The 11,971-nt window shown below is 39.0% G+C and overlaps 1 protein-coding gene across 4 annotated transcripts in view; it reads left to right on the top strand.

The window, feature by feature from the left end:
• The first annotated feature begins 3,460 nt into the window (after positions 1-3,460).
• AZIN1 (antizyme inhibitor 1) overlaps positions 3,461-11,971 on the top strand; it is a 23,861-nt gene continuing 15,350 nt past the window's right edge. For 3 of the 4 annotated variants that reach the window (XR_663572.1, XR_663571.1, XM_009323087.1), the window contains exons 1-2: positions 3,484-3,615; positions 11,433-11,630. Coding sequence is in view for 2 of the 4 variants with exons in the window: in XM_009323087.1 (XP_009321362.1) it covers positions 11,529-11,630 (102 nt within the window). In the remaining 2 variants the exon portion in view is untranslated. Of the gene's footprint in view, positions 3,616-11,432; positions 11,631-11,971 lie in introns of all 4 variants that reach the window. The other variant, XM_009323086.1, reaches the window with a different exon arrangement.

Below are 11,971 nucleotides of genomic sequence, written 5' to 3'. Positions count from 1 at the left end.
TCCGCCCTGGCTGCTGGATTTTTGGCTCTGAGGGTACTGCACTTGCCTACTATCCTTCCCTGGATAAACGTGGGAGGCAGCGGTGCTGGGGGGGAGGTGGGGGTTGTGAATAATGGTGATGAGAGGAGGGGTTTGTTCCAGTCTGGACTGGTCCAGTCTAGTTCTTTCCTTCCTGTCACCGTGTGAACAATGCTGCTGCCGCCGTGGCTGATGCTTGTGACACGGCAGCCCCCTCCCCGTGTGCTTCAGGCTGTGGTGAGCTCCCTTCCCCACCGGCTCTGCCTGCTGTAGGCCGAGCCCCCTGCAGCCAGCCAGCCTGCTGCTCCCCCCGCCCTGTTCTTCCCGCTGGGCCTTGAGCTCTGGGGAAGGCTGTTAAACCCCAGAAAAAGAGGGGTCTTTACAAGACTTTGGGAGGGGGAGGATGTTGTTCGGTGGTGAGCAGCAATGGGAATGTTTCTCCCGTGGGGACAGTTTTACTGGAGGCAAGAGGCAGGCTTACCTTTCAGTGCTGCAGCCTGCCCCCAGGCAAGCAGCTTGTGTGTCTTGCTGCTCCCTATGTTGGAAGGCTGATGCAGGTGTGTGTTTGCAGCAATGCTGGGCTGTATGGTCTGGAAATGATTCCATCTCTCTAATTAAAGGAGAGACAGAGTGCTCTGGAAGGGAATTAAGACCGTCCCTTCCTGAAAGGGAGGATTAATTGTGTAAGGGACTAATTTGGGTATAATGGCAAATTTCAATTCAAAATGCTGTTGATGTAGCACAGGAGCAAGAGTGAGGCTGACAGAATTCCTCAGGGACCTGTACTCCCTTCAGGACCTGCTCTCCTCCGGGGACCGCCTTGCCACAACACCCTGACCCTGATCTGGAAAAGGCTTATTGTAACAGAAGAATAGCTGGGTTTTTTTGTGGACCAGAGTAACTTTGGTGCCTCCAAGTCTGCCAGTTGGTGTAGATACACGAGGTCATCGATTGCTGGATTTTTAGGGTTTGGTTCATGCATAGTTAAGCTGAGGTCACTAAAGGGTCTCTTCAGAAATGGAGAGATGTAGTGGATCATTTTTTTTGAAGAAAATCAGTGCCTGATTTTGTAGGCCTGTCTGTATCAGACACGGGGAGCTGAGGGGGCCTGTGAGCTGAAAAGGGCCTGGCCCTGACTGGCCTGCCGGTGCTCATAGAGCTTGCTGCGGGGATGCAGTTGTTCTGGCAAAACTATGCGCTGTGGATGACTGGGGGGTTATTTTGTTCCTCAGAGGAGTGTTACTATTCAAGTACGAAGTACAGCATTGCTGGTCGAGCTGCAGTCAAACTTGAGGCACCTGCTAGTAGAGTATACTAACAGATGATATATAAATACATGCATATAGGTGTCACTTGAGTATTAAAAGGCAAAGCTGCCTTGTCGATTATTCCTGCAACTCAAAGCTCTCTGTTTAGCAAAGAATGCTTTTATACTGACTTTAAGACCCTTAAACAATGAATGCTTCATTGTGGATGATCACATGTGCACTTTTTTAAAACTGGGTTTGTCCATATGGGTTATGGACATCTAATATGCTTCTGCTGCTTAAAATGGTAGTCCTGCTCTGCCACAGCATAGCAAACTAACTCTGCGCTTGTTAAAGCAGAGTAAAATTACTATGATTTGAAAGGCTCAAATAGTACCATTTTCCTCTCTGGATATTTAATATTGGCAAACCTGCACAAAAGAGGGCAGTCAGACTATTTTCTGTATATTTGTGTAGATCCTTCAGATAAGTAATTCCCATTTAAAAGAAATTCTGAAGGGTAGTTAGAACTCAGTGCAGCCCAGAGTTGACTATTGCTACAGAAAATGATTGGTTTTCATTCCAGCTCCACGGGAACTTTTGCTGCATACTTTCTTCTTGGGTCATGTGAGAGTATTTATTGGAATAGTACTGCAGGTGATATTTGTCTGAAGTGTGGCTTTTTAAGTTTTGCACTAAAGGTCATGCACTCTCCCTAGAAGCACCTGTTTTTAATGACTTGTTTTGCTGGGAAGGTAAACTTAATTAATAATCACTGGAAAATTTGTACGAGTTCTTGAGTGTAATCAGAACAGCACTAGAAAATAGTGGAGCTACTAGTTAATTTTACAAAAGGAAAGTGTTGCCAGCTTTTAAAACTGTTGTGTGCATACTCCGAGAACTAAATGTTACTGACTTCCTGCTTTAGTGGAAGAAAGGGATGAGATTAAATATATGGCATATACATTAATTCTGGCTGGCAAAATTCCCTAATATCTCAATTAGCTTTGAAGTGCTGAGGTTTATTTTTAATATTATATGCTACTGAATGCTAATTTAGATGGTAAAGCTGAAGAGATTGCTCTGTGGAGTTGCTGTGAAACAGTTACCCTCAAGTTGCATTCACTCTGTAATTCAGTACTTTATAGAGTATGCTAGTTTAGTTTTCTAATAGCAAGAATAAGTGGAAAAAATACACTTCAGCAGTTTGCTTCACTGTAATGCGTTTGAAAACATGGTCATTTGGGTTAGGTGATTCCCAGAAGCCAGGTTTTTGTAGTCAGCACGTGTAGTCTGGTTTAAATAATGAGAGCAGCAAAGATTTATTTTTACAATAGGTTGGTACATTCCACGTTTCATGCCATAGACCACAGTGAATTTGTAGTAACTTTGTTGTATGTTGGGTTTCACATGACCAGTTCTGTATTGTATTTAATTCCATGAAAATGACTGTTCCTTTTAGAAGGAATAACTTGTCAGCAGAACTGGTTAATGTTTCCTTGACTGCTTCTTATGTTCGTTGTACTGTTTTGTGTGATTGTTTTACCTTAATTTGAGTAAGCTAGCCTTGTACTTTAAGATGCTGCTTTGGTGTTGTGTGTAATAGCCTTTAAAGGCCAGCTGAAACCTCATTCCTGAAGGCAAGCATACGTTTCTTTTTACTGTCTTGGTCATCTCTGGATTTGTCTGGTGTTCAGTTTCACTATATAAAGCACTATTTTTCACCCACATAGCTTTTTCACCCACATGCTGTGTTCATTCACAGCAGTGGAAGAAATAACATGGCAAGGGAATTCTGAACTAGCAAGGAAGTGGGGAGGGGAAGAGTCACAGTGGTTACAGGGTTAAAAGTACTTCTGGGAGGGTAGTCCAGTATTAAGGCATACTACCCTAAAGCAGGATCATATAGAGCTCTTTGCCTTTAGTTTTGAAAATATTCCAGTTCAGACTATGAAAGGTAAGTACAAACAAGCGGTTTCATGTGCATAATTCATGTGTTTTAGCTGTTCTTCATACATCTGACTTGATCTGGCTCAGAGTTTACATTCACTCTTGAAAACTGGGCATTTTATGTGATTATAAACTTTCATGGTGGGCTCTTGCAAGCCTCCTTAAAAGCACTACTGAAAAGGCATTTGTTACGTGTTTTAAGATAAAGCTTTGATTTTGTTCTGGTTTTGAAATTTATTTTTATATGCATTTTCTCCTGCAGGGCAAAATCTCTGATCAAGTTTACAACTATCCAGAGGGCTTAGGAGAAGTGCTTTATAGAGAACAGTTCGACTTCAACGCTGAGCCACCTTGGGAACCTAGCTGATGATAGTAGGGTTCCATCTCCTAACTTGTCCATGTAAGTCTCTTCTCTCTTCATCTGTATGCAGGAGGATAACCACTTCCAAAAATACAAACAGCATGTATTGGCTTTTTGATAAGTAAGATAACTGTCTTGATGTAGATGATCAAAATTTGGAAATAGTGGTGTGCATATTATATGGGTCTTTCATTCAAGGGAGGACTACAATTTTTACTCACCTGATACTTTTCTCAACAGAGTTATCTGATGAATTTCTGAGAGACTTAAACATGTGTGAGTAAACTTGTAGAGTTACTTTTCTGAATTAGGATTTCTGCAGCCAACAGCCCCAAAATAAAATGCTGTAACTTCAGTCAGTGGTAATTCTGAAGTCATGAGTTGGCACTGCATGACTGTTAACATAAAATCATGATTTGCTGAGTACTGTGTGATTTCTATGGTATTTTATACTGAAATAGTTAAAATTTGCTATTATAAACAGTAACTAATGCTGATCATGAAGGGTGTGCCTTCCCAAATGCCTGTCTCCATTATTTGCTAATTACTGTCCACTTCCACAAATAGTTGTAGTTGAGCTACAGTAGAATGTGGAATTCTGCGTTGAATGGAAATTGTGTACCAACTATAAATGCCTTTACATTTTTAAGAGGCAAATAGTTATTAAAGAAAAAAAAACCATGATAACTGAAAACGAATGTGTGTAGCTGATCTTAAGGAGCACAAAAAACTGTGGAATGTGTGTAGTTATCCTGTTCTGTTAACATAGAACGGTAGCTTTATGTGGCTTTAACAATAGCCTTAAATGTATTTGTAAGGTCTGAGTTAAGCTGATTTTATACTCTTATTTTTTTCCCTGTCTAGCTGAAGGCATTTTCGTTTGGTTTAGTACCTATAAATTATATAATGCTTTTTAATGTAAAACTTGAGAATGAGAATGGTTAAGTGCATCTAACTGAGCCAGGTACTTTTTAAAGACCACAAAGAGTCCAAATGCCAGTTGTGTTAGTATGTCTCCTAATAAGGTACTTAATGTAGATGACCCTGTTCTTTGAAAATACTGCAGTAAGGGAGGCACAGGGTGAGCTTGGTTTATCATGATTTCTGGCTTTATCTCAAGAGGATATGTTCTTTTTTGTTTTGTTTGAAGCACTGAATTAACTGCATATATCTGGTTCCATGTAGATAACTGCTCTATTCAAGTCAATACAGTTAACATTGAAAATTCTGACTATCACTGTTATTTTGTAAGTGTCACATGATTTTTATAAGCAAAAGATCTGAGAAAATTGTTTCTCTTGTTCAGTTTCTGCGTTTCAGCTCGCTCTTGTATGTGGGTAGAACTCTTGCATGGCATTTTGCACTTCAACAGGAATAAAGTAAAGTAGCAAAAAGAGAGGAAAGGCAGAAGAATTGTTAGGAGAAGGAGTGAATAAAGCATAAAATATTAAGGTACTATAAATGCATTTTAGTTTCTAAAATCGTTCCAAAGGAATTTTGGCTTTGACTGAAGTTTTCTCTTTGAGAAGGCTGTTCTGGTGCCTTTGAGATTATTCTTTCTCTAACTGGTAGACTGATGTGCTGTGGCAAATAGTGCAAGGTATAGCTTGTCCTGGAATGGAAATGCTACTGGATTTGCTGTATCTAACTGAATGTTCAGATGATCTGTGTGTTTATTTTGAGCTTGGATCTATTTTGCCTTCAGTAATAATATACTGTACACAAATATAAGTAGTTCAGTATTGAATGTAGTGGTGATGTAGGTAGCAGTAGTCTGCAAGTGTTAGCCAGTAAATCTGTACCTGTCTTGGTGTGCTGAGGCACAGGTGATTGCCTCAAACACAGCTAAGATGCAAGTTAGCTAGCTAATTGGTAGTTTGAGTCCTGTTCAACCTGTGAAGTGATTTAATGGGAAAAAAGTCAATTGAGCTTTTAAATATAATTATTAATATTATCTTCCAATGGAACTCAAATAAAAATCTGTCTGAAGGTGTACTTACATTCCCATTAAACTTGCTTCCTTTTTATAATTCTCTCCCTCCCACTTTTGTCCTTGTATTACACCGGCCAAGGAAGAACTTAGGATTTAGTTCTGTCTCACTCTTCAAGCTCTGACTTCCTGAGCAGTCTGGCAACTGTGGTCTGAAGTCTTGCTCCTTTGAAAATCTGTTCTATTTATTGCCACATTTGGTTGATCAAAAATGGAGGGAATTAGCAATGGAAAGGTGATCTGTTAATGAGCCCTGTCTATGCCAAGCGGAAGCAGTAGTTTTCTGGACTGGCTGGCCTTTAAAGCTGTCTTGACTTTATCTAAATGGGACTGGGTGGCAATCGGGGAACAGGAGGGCTGGGGGGCAATGGGGAGGCCAAATACTAATATTGACTAAGCAAGTAAGAGGATAGGGTAGGGAATTAACTGCTTCCACTGTCTTGAAAGAAGTTGTGGTATGGTACCACAGAAGTATACATGCACTTACGGTATTCAAACTTCAAGAAAACGTAAGTAGGTTCTGGAAAGCATGGTTCCTGTAGATGATGTCAGATGGGGCATTATTTTTTAGTATCTACCCCCTTTGCTTGCTTACTTCAGCAGAGAATGCTCTCTTTACATTGCTCATTTAACCGTGTGGAATAGTCCTCAGAGAATGGTAGGATGCGACTAACCTAAGCTGTACAGGTACTCTGCTATGACCCTCAGTGGATTTGTACTGAGAGGCAACTTGGGTAATGCACAGTGTCCACTACCACTGTAAATAAAGACACCTGCTTCAGCATTTCCATCAGTTGGTTAGTGGCTGCATTCAGCTAACTGAATGATAAGGATATAAGTTGGTGAAATGGCATCTTGGAATATTTTTTAAAAGATACATTATAAATAGGCATTTCCTGCACTGAAAACAGAGGACTCGTGTTTCTACTTTTCTAGTATACCTGTTCTGTATTTAATTGTCAATGTTAGTGGCAAAATGCTTCTATTTTTTGATCTGTTACCCCTGAAGAACCAGTATTGTAAGGCATGTGAGGTGAATGTATTTTATGTCTTTATGATTTTTGCATCAGCATAATTGCTAATCTCATAAATATTTATTTTGCTTAATAAGACATGTAGTTGAAAGGCATTATTGGGAGCCTGTTCGGTTTGCAGAGGCTTTGTTCTTTGCAGAGGAAGTTTTTAATGAAAGAACCAAACCTCAAGGTTTTTTTTTTCAGGCCAAACAATATGTAGTTCTGACAATGTAAAGAAAAAAATTGAAAATGATGTGTTTGTTATGGAAGCTTGCATATGACAAGCATGTGTTTAATTAGTCACTTTTCAGAGCATTTTAACTTTCTTCTATTCCAGATGTCTGCATTAATTGCAGTGTTTAAATATGTAAACTTTTATCTTAAAGTTCTTCATCTGGGAAGTCATTGTGTTAAACCCTAAAGAGCCTGAGGATGTAACGCTTACTTCAAAGCAAGCAATTGCATGCCTATGTAGAAGTCTCATACCACTTGACAGCTTTTGTTTGCCTTAAAATATATGTCCTGGAGCCTTGTGCAGACTAACATTTCAGGTGGTAAAATGGGTGGTGTTACCATGCGAAGTCTGTCAAATCATTACTTGCAGCCAGTCAGCACTTCCAACAAGGACTGAACTTTGTACTGTAATGATTTCTGACTTAGGGACATAGAGAAGTCTTAAGCTGTCCTCTCGATTTCCTTCTATGTGTATTGATCTTTCACAAATTTTATCATTGATTCTCCTCGCCTCTCAGGAGGGGGCCAGTCAGAACAGAGTAAGGTTATAGCACAATCCTAAATCCTACTGCAGGTATTAACCCCTTAAAGAAACATTTCTCAAGTATGAACTGTTTTGTGGTGGTGCTGTAGCAGTGCTGGTAGGAATTTCAGTTTTCTCTTTGTAGAATATTCTCCCTATCTTGTTCTCAACAAGACTGAAAAGATGTAATTTATTCTAGAGCAGGAGAAATTGGAGAGGAATGGACTGTGACTCTGAGGATGGAAGTTAGTAGGCTAACATTAGCTTTTTTACTAGATGAATTTTGCTAAACAAGAAAGCTTAGACGTCATGGACATGCTTAGAAAAAGCAATCGCTGTTTAGCAGCCTGAGAGAGGTTACTAGGTTGTTGCAAGCTATTTTAAGTCTGTACTAGCATGGATTCCTTTTCATCCCTGCCTCTTGACCATAAGATGCTTTTGGATGAATGAACTACAAGAGACAAGGTCTGTTTTAGGAAATGACCTTCATCGAAGCTAACTTACCAGATAAGTGTTCTTTTTGTTGTTGTTTTGGGGGAGATAGTGGTAAAGAGGCCTCCTCCTCCCACGCTTTACTCGAACCAGTTCTGCCCCTCCTCCCCACAGGATCTCCCCAAAAGTAAAAGGGCAGGTTTTGGAGGAAAGTATTCTTCTACACTATCTCTGTCTGAAACGTATAGACACCACAGTAACTAACTATGAAAAAACCTTTCTTTTAAGAGTACTACAAAATTAGCTTAAATGTACTCCAGTGTAACTCAGATGAAACCAGAACTCGAAGAAAAAAAGCTAGCTGTTGTTTAGAGCGAGCTTCTTCATTTGAAATACGAAGCACCAGCAATTAGCCTGCAGGGGGTGTGTGTGTCTGGTGAGTCTAAAAACCTATTCAGTGCTGTGACTGGTTTCGCTGGGTCTACTGAGACCTCCCAGCAGGGCAGATCGGGGGTGTGCATTCATTCAGTGGAAGGGACTCTTGACCATCTGCGCTCTTTAGAATGTAGGAAGTGGCTTGTAGTATGAAAAAAAAAAAAACAAACCCAACCCACCAAAACTTTAAAATCTAGCTAAGTGGTACGCTTGTATATACAGTAAATCCTTAAAATGCTTTAGTTTTGCCTTCAGGCTTTTTAACAGGTTTGTACAATATGTCAGGGAATTGCAAGTTTATGATCAGAAACACAGAAATTGTCCGACTTGAATAAACAATAAAAAGAAGCTCAGATATGAGGCTTCTGCCAGCCCAGTCACTTCTCACATGCATTCAGTTGCAGGTACTTAAAAGTATTTACTGGTCGAATGTGAGTGGGGAGAGGGAAAGGAACTGGGATCATGGAAGCTCATCCTGTACAGAGTCACTGTGTCAAAATGTTGGCACTCAGTTTTGCTGAACTCTTTCTGAAGTCATAGGACAGATTAGATGTGTCCTAAAGACATTATAGATCTAGAAGCAGCACAAAACAGCTGAAATTTGAAAAAATTCCCTTAACACCCCTCTGTGTCACAAAAGGATTAAACTTGTGGTTTTTGAATGGTTAACAGATCTGCTACATTTGAATAATCCGCTGAAAATGGAAATCCCTTTGCTCTTGCATCTGTTCACCATGGTTGGTTTACTTATTCCTCTCTTTGGGTATTATTTTTCTTGCAAGAAGACAACAAAAGAGCCATTATTGTAGAAGAAAAGTTTAATGTGTTTATTACATAACCAGCAAGTTCCTGAGGATGCATAAAGTACTTTAAAACTTAGTTAAACATTAGGCTGTTTAAATCATGGCGTAAAGAAATTGTGCTAAAAGTTAAACTCTGCTGTTAGCTTTTTTCTTCTTTTGATCTTCACGTTTTGAATAGTCCAAAACTATATCAAATTTTCAGTAAAATGCTGATGCCAGCTTTTCTTTCCGGGGCGGGGGGGAGACGGGGAACAAACCAAACTCTTTTTGGTACTCTGCTCCTGGAAATCATGGATATTTTATGGAGGTGAAGTGTTGAGGACTTTGTGCTAATCAGCTAGCAAATGAAGAATACTGATGAAGTACCTGTTCAGAGGGTGATTGTAGCTATGCAAACATGACTGTGGTGCTTGTGTTTGTTTCACTGATTCTAAGTCAAACTTAGTTCACAAGCTTGTATTTTTTTTGTTTGGTGGTAGTTTTTTTAAGGTGTTTTAACTGTTACTCTCAAACTTAAACTGAGATGTGACTGACTGAAGACGCTTTTCCTGGCTATTATAGTGTCTACCACCTAGTCATTGTTTTTATAATTGTACTTTACTTAAATCCTTACATCAATGTGATAATTGTCTTGCTCTTTCATGATTGTTTTGGATCTTCAGGATTCCCTTAAATAAGCATATGACTCACTTTGTGTGAGACAAGTGTATTCTTACTCAGTGTACTTGTCTTTATCGTTCAACTTCTGAATATAACTGGAAATTCTCGCTGCCACTGAGTTAAATTCACCTGGCAGTAAATACTTCTCTTAAGAAACATAGGTGGCATACTTGAGTTATGCAGAAAGCATATAAAACTCTGCTGGCTCATTCCCTGTTATTGGGCGTAACGACAAGCAGGAGCAGCTCCTGCTTAGTTGTCTCAGTATTAGCTTGAGCAAAGGTAGCTTTGTTGATGTTAACAATGTTAACCAAAGTTATGTTGCAAAGTGTGGGGGTTTTTTTGACTGTAGGGGGTGGTGGAAGAAACATGAGACAGTTAATACCATGGCCTTGCGACCATTTGAAGCCAAAATTATCTGCTTAGCTTTTAGAGTCTTAGTGAAGCATTTTTTTTTACCTTCGGCTGTAATGTCTCTGGTTTCTATCAGCACTTTTAATTAGAAAAATAATTTTGTTATTTCAAAGCCAAGTGCAAGTGGCTTTAGAAAACAACCATCTTTTTTATTTTTTTGTAAATACTATGCAACTTCTTTTGAGATATTAAAGTCTTGGGTGTTTGTGTAAAGAAGGAATCTAGTTAGCTGGCTGTTTTTGATCAGTCTTGTGTTACTCATATAGATGACAGTTAAAAAAAGTCTGGTCAGTCAGTTGCTATAAACTAATAAACTTTTAAACAAGACCTACAACTCTAATGGAATGTAAACTACAGATTTTTGTGTTCATCAAGTAAGGCTGATGAATGTATATAATCAGCTGTTGGCAGTTTTCTGCTGTCTCCTGATTTTCACTTGAGACTGACTATTTAATCCATATTCTAATACTGTGTATATTTAACTATGTTTTCTGTCTTGGGACCTTGTTGATTCAGGTTGTCTTTTGGAAAACACTGCTTATAAGCAACATCTAATTTGCAGTGAAGGTTTGAGGATAAACAAGATGCAAATAAAGCTAGGCTATAACTGTTACTTTCTTTTAATACCAGTTCCACTTACTGAGATTAATTGTAATTTTTAAGACTACTTCTAGCTAGTGGCTTCTTTCTGTTAACCTCTATTGAAGTGAAGATTAAGTGTTGTAGGTAATCTTATGAACAGAACAACAAAATAAATGCCTAGTAAATACAGTGTGTGAAAGCAATGGTTATAAATTAGCATCTGAACAAAAAACAGAATGTTAACACAAATATGTGACTCTAACAAATATCAATGCTGACATTGATAAACTACAAGTTTTCTTTAACAAATTCAGAAATGTTGTATTACAGACAGTCTTCCAGTTCCATACTTGAATACTAATGTCACTTAAGATGCTATACTTAAGAATAGCTGAGCTGAGGTGTTTGTACAAGTATGCAACACTTGCAGTATCTTCATAGTTTGCGTAAGCTCAGCACAGATCAGTGTGCATACAGTCTGGGATGCTTCCCAAGACCAGCCTTGCATCAGTGGTTTCTTAGTCTTCTTTAAGTTAGTATCAGATTTAAAGGACACAGCTTCTATTTTATTCTTGGCTTCAATTGAATTGCACTATCCTTATCCCTAGCAAATGGAGGTGGACAGAGTAAAAAAGAAAAATTTTATTTTTGTAGAGTGTGTGTTACTGTTTAATACATCAGATGTAGAAAGCTCTTTCTAATTTTTAAATAGTGGCATAGTATGCTTTGTGCCTCTCTTCCCATTGATTTATGTTTTCTTTGAACAGTTTGTTGCATAATTTAAGGACCCGGATATAAGGCTTGGAAGCCCATCCCTTGTGTTTCTTGGTTTATGACTGTCGGCTTTGTGGAATACGGCTGAGATGAAAGGATTTCTTGAGGATGCAAATTACTCCATTGGCCTGTTGGATGAAGGAGCAACTCTTGCAGATGTTATTGACAACTGTATTTATGAACATACTCATGTAAGTTTATAAGTTATCCAAATCTTCTGGTTTAGTTCTCTAAGTCTTCAAAGTAAGTCAAGGTATTTAGCACTGATGAGCTGACAGCAAGAGGGGAACAGTCGGCTAAAACTCACCTTATAAAGTAGTTTCCTCTAATTCTACTTCTTTGCTGTTTGTTTGTCTCAGGCTGAATTCTGTTGGGGGAATTCGGGCACCAATTGTTACCTCCCTGAGTGTGGCTAGCAGGAAAGTAGTCTTGCTGATGTAATTAAATACAGGTTCCCATCTCATTGTTTGAAGAGATTTTATTATTAATGGGGTTTAGACCAGGAACCTGAAATTGGGCAAGTGGATATTGC

This window comes from Pygoscelis adeliae, unplaced genomic scaffold (assembly GCF_000699105.1).
Source record: "Pygoscelis adeliae isolate BGI_AS28 unplaced genomic scaffold, ASM69910v1 Scaffold174, whole genome shotgun sequence".
In the NCBI taxonomy this organism is placed as follows: domain Eukaryota; kingdom Metazoa; phylum Chordata; class Aves; order Sphenisciformes; family Spheniscidae; genus Pygoscelis; species Pygoscelis adeliae.
The sequence above is the reverse complement of the archived record's forward strand: the minus strand, read 5'-3'. Positions and strand labels throughout refer to the sequence as shown.